Source organism: Lepisosteus platostomus, chromosome 18, assembly GCF_059453375.1.
Source record: "Lepisosteus platostomus isolate fLepPlt1 chromosome 18, fLepPlt1.hap1, whole genome shotgun sequence".
Lineage (NCBI taxonomy): Eukaryota > Metazoa > Chordata > Actinopteri > Semionotiformes > Lepisosteidae > Lepisosteus > Lepisosteus platostomus.
The window spans coordinates 14,762,824-14,777,920 of record NC_142628.1 but is presented as its reverse complement, the minus strand read 5'-3'; the positions used below and the strand labels follow the sequence as shown (position 1 = coordinate 14,777,920).

Sequence of the window (15,097 nt, the reverse complement as noted above, 5' to 3'; positions counted from 1 at the left end):
CAGGCGTTTGGCGACTCAGATTGGGCCAGGTCACACAAGAGCTCTTGGCCGGCTCTCTGCCTTGGCAGGCTGGGAGAGTGGCCTTGCCGTCCTGGGCACAAAAGACGGCTGGGATTTCTCTTCAAGATCTTTTGAAGAAACGTCGCCCAGGGGAAACCTCGTTGCTCCCCAGCGCGGTGCGGGAGCTTGGCTGTCCATTTATAACTACGAGTCCCGAAACAAAAAGGATTTGTTTTGTCTAAAAAGAGTTGGAGATTAGGGATCCTGGCTGTAGACCAGGGCTGGACAATCCTGGCCATGGAGTTTGGATCTACAGGGTTTTAGAACATTAGAACTGGGACCATAATAATAATAATAATAATAATAATAATAATTGCTTGCAGGAGGCCATTTGGCAGCTTGTACAGTAGGGAATTGATCCTAGGATCCAATCTAGGTCTTTCTCGAAAGAAACCTGGGTATTGGTTTCGACAATAAGGGTGGGTAGCTTTCTTCCACACTCCCACAGTTGTGACCAGGGTTTTCATGGCTTTGTGTTCTTACTGAACTGTAAGAAATCAACCCATTGCCAATTCTTAAACCTACCTTTATACGTGCTCAGTGGCTTTACCTGATGATAGCGGAAGGTGCTCCTAATTAATCTGATTTGTTTTCAGCACTTGGCAAAGCAGTCTCGTCCTTTCGAGACCACCTCCCTCCCTGCCTGCCAGCAGCACCTCCTTGCTTTTCGATTCTCACTTTAGAGCTGTCCCATTCACGCGCGCAGCACACCGAGCGAAAGATTCTTCGGAAAATGCAAACGACGCTTATTCTTCAAATTCCAAACGATGAGTTTCAGCGCTATTCCGCCAATGCAGTAAACCCAGCACTTTTTTTCCCCCATCGTGTTTGATCATACATGTGACATGCAGCATGACTGAGCATCTCGGTGCAGTACGCCGGCAGTCCGAATATCTGAACTCGAGGCAGTTTTTCGAAGGAGGTCCCATGCCGTTTTTGAGGTGCATCTGAGTGAAAGCACTGTTGCCAGTTTCTCTCTTTTTTTGGCTTTGTTTGTTTGTTGATGCTGAGAAAGCATTTGCCAACCCAAAACAATCTGCCCAGGAAGCTGTCCCGGCCTGACCTTCGCTTCGATCGATTGACGTGCAGAAGGAACACGCCAGTTGCTTCAGACTCCGATGGAAAAGCGATACAGGGCCCTGGAGACCAGAGCATCTCGTTTGTTTAGAGAGAATTGGGATGGGGGTGGGAGGAGGGGATCAGTTATGACTTCAGAGAAAGAATGGTTGGATTAATGCAATCCCTGTGTGTTCTTTGAAAATAAACAAACAAGAGCGAGCCTGACACAGCTAGTTTTTTAAATCCATGGATTACTTTTACAGCTGGGCTTTTTGTGTGCTTTGATGGAAATTTCTGAAGGGCTTTTGAGCTATTAATTAAAGTCTGATATAAAACTAGTGTTAAGCTGCAAAGCGATATGTATCAGTAATGATAAGAGATGCACAGAAGAAAGTATAAAATCTAAAGCATTCTTTGCATAGATTTGTTACTAAAGTTATGTTTTGTACTGCAGCACCCAAGCATTCTAAGAAAGTCCTCAAAAGTATTTGCAAAACACATTGCAATTGGGGAAGAAAGATAGAGGAGAGGCATGTATTAGTTTCCACGTTTATGCACCACTAGCAATATGACTTGCTAATAATTAGTTTTCTATTGCATCTATCTCTGCCACTGCTGTTGACTAAAAAAGGGTTTTGCGGTTTGATTTTTTGGTGTCTTGTCCAGGGTGTGTCCCACCTTGTACCTACTGCTTTGCTAGGATAGACTCCAGTTCCCTTCCTACCCTGAAATGGATGGAGCTGTTTGAAAATGGGTGGATGTTTTAAATCTGTATTCATGATGTATCCGCCTGTTATATGATCTTGCAGGTTAATTCTACACATTGCTGATTTGGATAGTGTTTGGGAGGTGTTAGATCTTTTCTTTCCTCTCAAGATTTCTCAAAGTAGACGACACCCACTGAGATGGGTACCAGGGTTCACCTTTTTGTGTAGGTGAGCTGTGCTAATTTACCTAGAAATTCTGACAGTTTGTATACATTTATATTTACATTTAAAAGGAGTTTGTCCTCAATCAGCATTACCATACGTGATGAGGAAATGGAAATACCCTCCTGTCCCATGTCACTTGTTCTAAGAGTGTTAGATGTACTGTATACCGTGAACAATAAACTCTCTCCCCTGGACATTTTTATATAGTTATACAAAATATATAGTTAATGTAGAAATTCACCATTTTGCATGAATGCCATGTAGGTCTGTATTAAATATATACAGTGCTTAATATAGCAATATCATAGTTAATATAGAAATTCAGTATATTAAGCAAATCAAATCCAGTGTTTTGCATACTATATATTTAACATAGAAACCCATTTTACTAAGTCGATGTTTCTATTATCATTTCATGTTGGAAGTTATAAATACTGCAGTCGTCTCAGAGATATAATTTAACACTATATGGTGAAATTGCAGTGAGAATTTTTTTAAATAATATATATATATAGTTGATTAACGTGCAAATATGCTGTATTTCAGTCTCTGGATTCCAAATGAAGAATGTTATTCACATAGGCATATTTAATTTTAGAAAGCAAAATAAATTTGACCAAAAAAATACACTATTTTTAGTTTGTTGGGTGTTGAGGAGCAAAAGCGAAACACTGCTGAGAAGAAAATATTACCATTTTGCTTTTTTCCCCGATTGTTGTCTTTCACCAGGCGAGTTATAATGACAGCGCTGTGTTTTTTTAACAAGCAGGGAGAGGGAGGTTTGCTCCCTTTCCGGTGTCTGAAAGCTGTGGTGGAGTCGTCACGCAGTCTGGGGAATGTGCTTTAACTGTAGGGGAGTTGTGTGAAAATATTGCATCCGCTGATTTCGCTGATTATAATCACATGAAATGTAAGACACTGTAATGGGCTGGTGTTTGCACTTGCCAAAATGTAATGGAAATTGGAGCTGCCATGCTGTTGTTGTGCTTAGGTCATAATTTGCTTAAAATGTCTGCTAACAGATTGTCAGACACTCCTTTTGGCTTTGTATGTCAGTGACTGGGAGGATGAGAGGGGCCGGACCAGGAGCAGACACCCTGTTTTTCACTGTTGCTCCTCAACTCTTTATCTTAACCTGTGCTGCTTCTGTGTGTCACACAAAGTGTGTGTGTTGGACTTACAGACAACAGAGCAATGCTTTGCTTAGGATGCAAATGAAGAAATTGGAGTAGTATGGACACTTGTTGGTGTAGTGTCAAACAAATGACAAAGTTCAGGTGTCTGTGAAGCAGAAGTCCCTTTATTTCATATGCATATGGAAGTCCGGCTTGCAACCACCAGACTTAAAAAATAAGTAGCTGAAGATGGTCCTCTATACCTTCAAACAAAAAGAGTTACTATGACATATTCTAAACAAATGCTAAAACAGCAACACCTGCCAATTAATTATATCTAAGTTGCAGACTAGACAACAGTTAGTTCTTTTCATATTCTGGGTGTACAGCCAGCTTACCAAATACATGCCCCTTATCTTACTGACCAGGGACAGGCAGCATCTTTATATATATTTGAGCCCAAACCCTACTTCAAGCCACTAGACTGCATAGTTTGCAAAAACATACAAAAACAAGAAAATTATATTATAATCTCACTTCCCGGGCATCTCTCTTATCTCTTCATCCTTCATTGACTAGATGGGAGACCTCCTGGGAAAAACTAAGGTTGCTGCTGGAAGAGGTGTTAGTGGGGCCAGCAGGGGGCGCTCACCCTGCTGTCCATGTGGGTCTTAATGCCCCAGTATGGTGATGGGGACACTGTACTGTAAACAGGCACCGTCCTTCGGATGAGACGTAAAACCGAGGTCCTGACTCTCTGTGGTCATTAAAAATCCCAGGGTGTTTCTCGAAAAGAGTAGGGGTGTAACCCCGGCGTCCTGGCCAAATTTCCCATTGGCCCTTACCAATCATGGCCTCCTAATAATCCCCATCTATGAATTGGCTTCATTACTCTGCTCTCCTCCCCACTGAGAGCTGATGTGTGGGGAGCGTTCTGGCGCACTATGGCTGCCGTCGCATCATCAAGGTGGATGCTGCACATTGGTGGTGGTGGAGGGGATCCCCATTACCTGTAAAGCGCTTTGAGTGCAGTGTCCAGAAAAGCACTATATAAGTGTAAGCAATTATAATTATTATTATTATTATTATTATTAGATGGGATCACCATTCTTGGAACTTGGGGAAAATATGGATTTGGATCCTAAGAATCCAAAACTGCTAAATAAGGAGACCTGTTGCAAGACTACAAGATACTTGTGCAAGAAAATGTTAGGTGAGGAGAGCTGACGACAGGAGAGTTTGTGGGGGAAAATTTAAACGAATCCTACATCTCGCAGTAGATCGATAAAGGCTGAAACCTGTAATGTCGCATTGAACAAAGCTATCTTCCAATAAGGACCAAGTAAGAGGTTTATTCCGTGCTGAAAAGAGAAGAAAGAAAACGCAACGTTTCGGCCGTGGAGCCTGACACCTGAAGAGGGCTCCACAGCCGAAACGTTGTGTTTTCTTTCTTCTCTTTTCAGCGTGGAATAAACCTATTACTTGTTCCTTTGCAGCCTACGCACGCTGACGCAGCTCCCCACCTGAACTATCTTCCAATAACACACACTGGAAAACAGATTCCCACAATTATGGGAATCACTTGATGGGCTGTGACCTTTCTATCATCCAGCACTACCAATACATTTTCCTACAAACTCTGGCAAACCACGATCAAGTTTATGTACTGTAGCTCTGCGCTTCACTGCCATTATAATACTAAAGTTGTGCCGTGGATGTAATGAACTGTTGCAGGTTCCACTTTCATCTCTTAGGAGAGAGCGAGGCTGTGACACTGCGCCACACAGCATCCGCAGTTTTCTCGTGTCCAGTTACTGAATGGATGTTTTCAGCCTGAGAGCTTTAAGTGCAGGTATCCTGAAACAATAAGAGCATAAGAAAGGTTACAATGAGAAAAGGCCATGCAGCCCATCTAACTGTTCATCCAAAGGCCAGTGGGCTTCGGGGGCTTTATGAGACTGCGCCACATGTGCAGTAGATTAGACCTTTTTGGGCAATCCCAGTGATGGTAATCCCAGTGTGAGGCAGAATGACAGCATGCGAAAGACAGCATGGCGTGTTTTATCACAGAGCTTACTCGCCCCAGCTGTGCATTAAGAAAATCCTATAAATATCGCATGAACCAGCATTTAAAATTCAAAACCTTCCCCGCGGAAGGGTGGATACAGCAGACCGAGAGCCTTTTTAGACTTGGGATTTCAAATAAAAAACACAAAAGGAAAAGGAAAACCCGAATTTCAGATTGGTGACCTCTTCCAGTCTAAATCTTGATTTGAAAGTCTTGAATTTAGATCAGAGCTGGAAGCAGTGCCCTTGTAAAATAGCAGTTTCACTGACAGCTGTCCCGGACCGCATTCTTGTAACACGCTGATGTAATTTAGCCTGAAACTGTCTTTCGCTCAACAGCAGGCGCGTGTTTTCATGTCTCCGAATTAGCATACAGGGGAACAGCTCCTGTTTTTGCAACTGTGAGGTTTTTTTTTTCTTCCCTGGGCTCTTTCCCGGAATTCGCATTTCTTTCCAAAATTGATTAACAAATGTTGTTGTTTTTTTTTTTAGTAAAGCACGGACCCCCCCAGAACCACTCCCTAGATACAGAGCTTTGTTAAAGAGGCAGGATTTTCAAAAGGGTGTGCGGATCGTGACAACAGAAGTCCCTTGGGTGGGGGGGGAACCCACCGGCATTCGTTTCAGCTGCAGCAGATCTGCTTGTGGCGCAGAATTGTTGTGTGATCAGGCCCATCGTTTGACTCACATCTATTGATTAAAGACTTCCCATCTGCCAACACCTGCTGTCCAAAGCTCTGTAGTTCAATCATTTTGATGTGACAGGCATTTCTTCCCCTTATTGTTTTCCTTCCGTGCGCTACAGTACATCAACCACTTTTTAAGAAGCAATAAAAATGTATTAATCTCTCTCCTGGGCATAGAGATACTGGATCACAACATCCATGGGGTCTCAGTGGTTTTGAACAAGCTTTTAGTGGGTCAGCAGTGGGTTCACCATTTCAGTACATCTCAGCCCAGCATCTGAATATGATGAACTTTTCATGTATTCATTATTAGAGTAAGGTCTGCAGTAACTTATGGGTAATTATCGCCCTGTGTTATTGATCGATGAAAGGAAGCTTTAGTCAAGATCGCTCCAAACGATCAAACAACTAAAAAAAAGGGCTTTAAAGCCCTTTTATGAAAAGGGCACGGTAATTGATTTCTTTTTTTTTCGACCTTGTGATCTGAAAGGCATCGAAATGCTTTGTTTAGTGTAATTTTGACATGTCTGTGCTTTCAGGTCAATAAATATTTAAGTTTTTTCCCCACTGCCCCCCCCTACTGTGTTTAATATAAAAACTGGATGAATTATGAAGATATAAATAGGTCATTCAGCAAACTGAAATATGAGATACCTCACTTTAGCTTTGCTGTCGCAGGAATGCCTGACCATACGTTTCCAAAGTGTTTTAGTGCCATAAATGTTTAAGGAGCAGGAAATTCAGGTTTCGCAGAATCTTTGAGGATTTTTTTCTTTTTTCTTAAAGAGCAGGAGTATGAAAATTTTAACGTGATACTATAGCCAATCCAAGACTGTAATGTGCTAACAAAATATATTTCAAGTTTTGTTTTAATCAATTTTAGGTATTCTTATAGGAAAATCTTTTTTGGTTTTGCTTTTAATTTTCGATTTAGTTGTGGAACCAAAGCATGACTCCACGAAAAGGCCCAGCTGCTTACAAGATTTAGTGTTTCTAATTATTTTTTGCAAAAGTTCTAGGGATTATCTGACTCACTGGTATCTGTGAATCACTGGATTAAATGTCTACCCTATACATTTTCTCAGTAGATGGATTGATCAGTCTAGGTTTTTATCACCAGTTTCTTTATCTTACTGCCTATAGAATTCAGCATTTCACAACTCTTTATCACCAGAACCACTAATTCTAAAATAGAAAGGCATCAGGCATATACAGCAGGACCCTTGAAACATGTTGAAACAAACAGGTGATACACATGTAGAGGACATGCAAACCTGAAGCATGAAATGGAGGAGACTCAAACACAGTATTACCTGGTAGAATGGCTCATATACAATACAGGGCCTGATGCCGGCACTCATGCAGAGGGCTGATATTTATACTGCAGGGGCCAAAGTGTTGAGGGAAAGCTGGATAACCACACTGTTTGCCCACTACAATAATTACTTATAGTTTTATTGTGCTTTTCTGAACTCTCCACTCAAAGCTCTTTACAGGAAATGGGGATCCCCTCCACCCCCACCAGTGTGCAGCCCCACCTGTACTCTGATGATGCTCCAGTCCTCTCCCCACACACCAGCTCTCAGTGGGGAGGAGAGCAGAGTGATGAAGCCAGGTCAGAGATGGGGATTATTAGGAGGCCATGACTGGTAAAGGCCAGGGGGAAATTTGGCCAGGACACCGGGGTAACACCCCTATTCTTCCTGAGAAACACCCAGCGATTTTTAATGACCACAGAGAGTCAGGGCCTCAGAAGAACAGCGCCTTTTTCGATACTGGGGCATTTGGACCCACATAGGCCACAGGGTGAGCGCCCCCTACTGGTCCCACTAACACCTCTTCCAGCAGCAACCTCAGCTTTCCCAGGAGGTCTCCCATCCAGGTTGTTAGCTTCACCAGTTGTGAGCTGCAGGGTGATCAGGCCTCTGACAACAATAATAAGGTGGCACTGAGTCACCGATACTCATTTTTTTTAACAGCAGGTTTGCGATGTGTTTCATTTAATTTCTTCCCTAGTCACCCCTTTCTTCCCCTTGTGCCCTTTGTTGCAGATATATTAAGTCACCTCGCACCGCACTGTTTTTGTACCAAGTCTCACCATCTGGCCTGGGTATTCTCAAAGCTGTTAAGAGAACAGGGACCCTTTTGGGAAAGAACATATCCTGCCCAGGATTTCAGCGCTATAGTGTTTATTTTAAAAAATATAAATAATTTATTTTAGTAAAGAATGGCAAAAGGTTCAGGCCCATAGGTTGTTTTACTCTTGAGTGATAAATGCGTTCTATAATGCTGAGAGGGGAAGCATTGATTTTTTTTTTTACTTTTAAGGATGAATACTATAAGTTTCAGAGAGATTTACCACAAAAATGTTCACCAGGTGTGTATCAGATTGCGAGTTGAGGGGAGAATTGAAGCAGAGGGTGGTAAAAGGTCCGCAGGTTACCAGACAATCTTACAGATGAAATTCAAAGTGTCTCAGACTTGTGCTGACGTGATGACTCGTCCTTCGGAGCACTGTTTCACCACAGGCAGGGTTCATCTCTGTGGCCCAGGCTCCTTCTCCAGGAGGAGGATACTTCACAGGCAAGCAGGGCTGGCTGAGGCACAGCAAGTCAGACTTCTGACTTACTGCCCGTGATGGGTAACAAGAGAACTGTCACCAGCAACGCCAACTGATTTAACACTTGTATACAGTTAATGGAAGATAAATATCACCAGCTTTAAAAGAGACAAAATACGACCGAAGGCTGTGGTCAGCAGATTCATGTGCTAATGACATTCCTCTGACTAATGTGTACAGTTATTTGACATATTTTAGTAGTTTGAACCGGCTTTAGCGTAACTCAAGTGGCTGAAGGAATGACACCCTGGCTTGTCTGTACTGTATATCAGTTACCCCCACCCCTATTTTGCTAGGGATGAGCCGGGAAGCTGTTGCAAAGGCTGAGGATGGGGTGGAGGGCGGTGTGGGAAATGAAATGTGTATGCTGGGGAGACAGGAGCATGATATTTATATGCAGGTGAGTAGAAGGGGGTGAGATTAGGGTTTGACCTCCCCCTGAGTCTTTGTTTGCTTGTGATACTCCCTTTAGACAATATCAGTGAATTGGGTCCTTCAAAGTTCCAGTTTGTTGGACCCCTGTGTTTTAGCATCACACGATTCCTGCATTTCCTATGCTGTAACCCTGTTTTTTTTTGCTGTATTTCTAAGCTGTCCTCCCTTGAGGCGATCCAGGATGAGAGTAGCTCCTTCTCCTCTTTGATGTAACATGGATCATTTCGGCCGACAGTCCCATCTGACTGAAATGCAAGAAGCCTGTTAACTGCTTATGCAGTAGCACTGCACTCTTTTTTTAGTGTTTTTTTTTTTTTAGTTTTCAGCAGTCTAAGAACCTTTCCTGTTCTTTTTGGCCTCCACTTTAGAAGTTTGAGTCTAAGTACAGAGTGTGCTAAAAATGACACACATTAGTGAGTGCGCCTTCAAAACCTGAATCTCAGCAAGTCATTTTTCAGCTTGACAAAGAGTGTTCGCTTTTCTGATGGACTGAGACTGGGTGACCTAATCTCCTCCTAAATGGCTGAATTAATGGTTACTCTGAGTCTCTTTTGCAGATGGTGTTTTCCTCCTCATTTAACCCGTATAAGCAGAATCCTGCCTAGTGGTCTTGTAAATGACATGGGGAATGATGCAGATGATACAGCAGAAGGCTGATATTTACCCTACAGGTGCAGAAGTGTCGTGATAAAGATTGGACGTTTCTGAGATGTAAGAGTACGCATGTCATAATTTGGCATTGCTGTGTCAAATAATTTCTAGACAGGTTAATACATGGCAAACTGTAGTAAATCACAGTGAAACTGGGGTGAAGCGTGGAGAGGGGTGGTGAACTGTCATACCAGCTGATTGGAACCACAAAAAGCAAAATTGCTGTAAAAGCCTGAGAACAAAATTGGAAAGCTTCATAATTACCATGCAAATGTACAGCGCTAAACTTTTAAGTGTAGCTACTGCTTTATAAAGCCTTTGGATACACCAAATACAGCACAAAGACGGTGAGCACTGCAACCTGCAAGCTGCAGAACTCTGCAGGTCTTCGACTGCACTTAGAGATCATATCAAAGTGTGTGCCAGCACACTGACACTGAACAGACCACTACCCTACAGGGCAGGACTGGAAAGACCACGTTCAGTGAAAATAATCTTCTGTACGCCGAAGGCATATCTGCTGCTAAAGCCTTCACCCTTGGGATGATCGTGATTAAACTGCAGGCGAACAATCTAATTGGCAAATCCTCAACTTGGTCTGTTTACCAACCAGACTTTAACGTGGGCTCAAAATCAAATATTGATCAGCCTGCCCCTTCTCAATCACAGGGCACAATAACACGCAATCAGCATTATTTTATGCAAAAATACTGGTTTTCCTGTAGCTCGCGTTGATTAATTAAAATTGGCATGACACTTCAGAGTCTGCTGTATACGTCTGCATTAAAAGCTAGGACGTGGAACTCAATCCAATGAAGACAGTCTGCATGGAATACAGTAGGAGACTTATTTCTGACTGTTAAATACTATTTTACCTCAAAAAGTAATATTTTACGGTAGTTATTAATAGGTTAAAGTTCTTTAAGGCACATTTTACTTTCAAGGTATATGTTTTTCTTTATAAAAATGTTTTTACTTTTGCTTTTTATGATACATTTTCTTTTGAGCTTGAATTATGATGTTTAAAATGTGCTGTGCTTTGCAAGTAATGTTTTTAATTTACATATATTGCAACTTCACTGAAGTGTAATATTATTTTGTTTAAAAAAATGGGGGTTTGGATAAATATTTGATAAATACAATTTACAGTTATTTCTTTTGGGCTAATGCACTATATCAATACCAATGAGGAAGTTTCTATTATCTTCAGGTAGTGATTTTTTTTTAATAATCTTGTTGCAGAGATTCCTAACAAATGTATGTTTGAGGTCTGTAGGATAAAGTAAAAAAAAAAAGCAAAATTAGGTTGCAGTTTGAGGGCAGTTGAATTAGAAAAGAAGTTTTGATATCGCTAAAGAAATGACAAATTAATGGGAATGCAAGACAGCCTTTCTAGATATTCTGACAACAGACACTTTCAAAGCAATTCCCAGAACTTGGAAAGATAAGAAGAGGCTTGTGGGGAGAGAGCCTAATTTAGCTCCTTCCAACGACGCCGAGTTGAAGCTGAAAAATGTTCTCTTTGGAGCTCGTCTTCAAACAGGACTAAACCGAAATTAAAGAAAATGAAAGAGTGCTCGGTAAAAGTAAAACCGTCTTTCGTGTTCTTTTCACATACCGTTGTCTGATTTACTCAGACGTGAACCGGGCAGAGAGGAATACACAAATGACAGTTTTTACAGTTTGGCAGTTGAGCTGTAGCTGCGTGTGCTCTGCAGTCGAGGATGAAATACGACATGACAGGTCGCTCATCTTAAGATCACCAGACTCCATGTGTGCGTGTATACTGTATATATTTCCATTAAAAAAAAGACCAGTTCACTTTTTTTTTTTTAACTCCGGTTCGTGTGAGGGCCTGGCGTAATTCTGGTCCTCCCTCACTCCGCGTTGTCATGACAACCCCCCGCGGACCGAGGAGCTGGCTGAGCTGCAGCAGGTGCCGGGGCTGCGCATCGCTTCAGTCAAGCGTCGGCAACGGGAAGCTCCGACGCAGTCGTAGCACATAGGTAGTCTTGTCTCCGTTAGGCTGGGAGTGGTATATAAGGTGTATTGAGAAGGGGAGGGAGACTGAGGTGCCGAACACACGCCGCAATGGTGCACCACTCCGGGTCTATCCAGTCCTTCAGACAGCAAAAGGGTTAGTAATGGTTCTTCTTCTTATTGATGAGATGCTTTTTTTTTTTTCCTTTTTCGTTGCTTTTTATTAAGGCCGGTGTCTGAAAGCACGCTGCATAGGGTGCCTTTCTCCTTGAAAGACCGTTGCACGGCTTGGTGCAGTTTGTCACTTTTTTGGGGGGACGCTGCGCCTGGACCGCGTTTCTCCCAAACTAGGCTCGAACTTGCTGCAGCGCCGGCTGGAGCCGTTACGCGAGAGTGAGTTGGTGGGTTTGCAACTGCTGTAATAGCAGTGATACTGTGTTATTAATAATCCATTTATCCCTTCCTCACTGCGTCCACGCCTTCTCTCCGAATACACCTTCGCTTAATTGCCCTGCCTTTTGCTTTTTGAAAGATGATTTACTACCGTTGCCTGGATATTAGCACTGTGCCGCTGTGTTTGCCGGTTCCAGTCCTGACGTGCGCCGCCGGGTCTTGCGGTGTTCATCGCAACTGAACTTTTGTTAGTTTCATTCATCAAGCGCTGAAATTGTATTGTTGGTTGTATGTTTTTTTTTCCCCCGAAACCGTTTCAGTTTTTAAATAGCAGCACGGGGTTAGAAATGAGCACGAACGAGCTCATTCTGTGTAGCAGAAATCTCAGCCAGGAGTCCAGCTCTCCGCAAGGTTTGTCTTTTCAATAACCCATGAGCCCCTGCAGCACTGAGAAGTGTGTGTTTGACAGAGTCATTGACACCCGTGTCTGCACATCATTAACCGATGAAAGGCTAAACACAGAGAGCTGTTCGGAAAGATGCAGCAGAGGAAAATGTATACATTCTGACAATATTATAGTCACTATGTTTCTGGGAAATTACATACTCAGAAGACGTGGCTATAGAGTAGAAGGACAATTTAAAAATCGATTACTTTCTTCAATTAAAGGTTATAAAAAAAGGTTCAGCTGATTAAGAGCCCAACTGCAGCAACAACAACAAAAACAACAGAAGACTGAATGTAAAACAGCTGATAAAAACTGTTCTGCACTTACAGAAGCAGAAGCAATTTACAGTAGTGCAATGTAGTGAAGGTATTCCCTGCATTAACATTTGCAGGTACTTTGTGTTAATAATGTTTGTAACATATTGGAAATTGAACTTCCAACTGAGCAATGTATCTCTGACCATATCTCAATAACAAAACAGGACAGTATGAGTTCTGTAAAACATGTTTGGAATAACTGAGAGCTGTGAAGCTTTTATCTTTTCACACACAGGCTGATGGAGGGTTTGACCTCCCAGGGATTCTGGGGATGTCTTGACACACTAGACAGTAGCTTTGAGCTGGCTTTTGTGCTCAGGCTCTGAGGAAAGCAGACAGCTCCCCGATCTGTCGGCATTCAATATGAGGCTGCCACTTCACCCTGGGGATGCACTCTGGAACAGATAAAGATTTGTAATGATACTAAACCATTGGAGTTTATTACTTTGAGAACCCCAGTTAAGAATTGTTATTAGACCATTTGTCCTGTCTAGCCTGTTTTAAGTGGCTTGTAGTTAATTTAGCAGAAGTTCTCTTTCAGGTGGTTCTTGAAAGGAAACCGGGGTATGAGCTTCAAAAACATGGCTGTTTTGCTTGTTCCAGGGAATTCTTTCCTATACATTTTAAATTGAACGTTATCTTTGTTCTGCCCATCCCGTTTGGAATAGCCAGAAGGATGTTTCCCATGCAGTGGTTCACGGCTGTTAACCTCGTAACCACACACAGGAGAGAACGAGGAAGTTTGGACTACTCTGCCCCGCCCACCTTCGAACCACTGGTCAATTTACCCCCGACAGGCAACACAGACCTCTCCCAGAGTTTCAGGATAGATTGGACCAAAGGTGCTTTCCACCCCCAACAGCACAGTGGATCTGCAAGTGCACTGGTGGCCACAGGGGGTCGCTGTGTCCCCGAGAGAGCCAGTTGTGCGCCTTGGCTTGGGACAGCCCAGTCACAGTGGGCTTGTGACCTGGCACAGTCTCAATGATACACAGTTTAGCTTGCACCAGCTCATCTCACCCCATTGTCATCTGAACTGCCTCTGTGGCTGTGTGACGTTCTTTCTCCTGCTACCTCCTTAGTAAAGCTCGTTTCAAAACTCATTACCTATAACTTAGGCTTCACTCTCCAAACGCTGCAGCTGTAAAGAGTAAGGAACATCTGAACCGCGTTCATGTGAATGGTTCTAGATTGAGACTTAATTATGTCTGGTATTCTAGGGCTTTGTAATTATGGATATTTAAACCTGGAAATCAAGTTGGATTAACCATGTCACTGTTGGAAGAAAAGTGTGTTGCAAGTTACCTGTAGTCTTTGTTTGAAGGGCTTTCCCAGACAAGTGGCCAGGTGATTAAACTAAAGGGCTTGTTTCCAGGAGGTTCCTGGTTCAAGCCCTGGCACTCACTGCCAGCAATTTGCTGTGCATCACCATCAGCAAGTTCCTTAACCCTCTTTGTGCTTTACATCACTTTATTAACCCTTTACAATTTCTTGCATTAGGAATTTGTCTTTTCGCAGACCCCAGCTTGCTCTCCATGAGACACACAGACAGGGAGAGAAGCTGGGGGTCAGAGCGCAGGGTCTGCCATTGTACAGCACCCCTGGAGCAGTTGGGGTGAAGGGCCTTGCTCAGGGGCCCAACGGAGTAGGATTCCTCTGCCGGTTGTGGGATTTGAACCGGCAACCTTCCGGCCACAGATCCTGAGCCACAGAGCCACCGCTCTGCCCCAGAGTTGCTCTTCACATGAGATCTACAGCAAAGTGGCTCTGCGAGACACCTTGCATTGCTAAAAGCAGTGATAAATGGGTAAATTTGTATCTTTGCTGCTGTAACACAAAGCTATTTTATTTTCAATTTGCTGCCTTTCCTGGCTTGCTGCTGGGCTTGTTGATGAAATAGTGGATTCTGAATCTCTTTTCCCTCACTAAAGAGCTCTTTTTGTGTGTGTTGGGGGGGGGGGTTTCACAGTGCTTAGACTCACAGACCTAGTCTATAGGAAATTAGATAGAGGTTGTCTGTTTTATGGTTTCTCACTTGCTGCCTGGACTCCTGGATTTCCCCTTGTGATCCGTGCAACACCTGGTTGAGTGTAACCCCAGCTGCATGATTAAATGCTGTGCTTTATATTTTCAATAGGCAGTTACAGTGAAAGGATTTTAAAGTTTATGCTGTTGACACTGTAAGCAGATCTACAGTAAAGAGCAAGGGACAGCAGATGAAGGCAAAATTCTCCAAACACTTTTGCTTTCCCTGAAAATCCTAAAGGAACAGTTTAAATACCACTGTGAGTAATGAAAACCGTATCATTTAGAGATCTTACCAGTTGCATGTCA

At 42.8% G+C, this 15,097-nt stretch overlaps 1 protein-coding gene across 5 annotated transcripts in view; it reads left to right on the top strand.

Annotated features, from left to right (window-relative positions):
• ano3 (anoctamin 3) overlaps positions 1–15,097 on the top strand; it is a 112,143-nt gene that overhangs the window by 22,377 nt on the left and 74,669 nt on the right. For 2 of the 5 annotated variants that reach the window (XM_088610987.1, XM_088610986.1), the window contains exon 1: positions 11,374–11,762. The exons of the other annotated variants lie outside the window; for them this stretch is intronic. In XM_088610987.1, coding sequence (XP_088467113.1) covers positions 11,717–11,762 — 46 coding nt within the window. In that variant the 5' untranslated portion in view covers positions 11,374–11,716. Of the gene's footprint in view, positions 1–11,373; positions 11,763–15,097 lie in introns of those variants that run through there. 5 annotated transcript variants of the gene reach the window in all.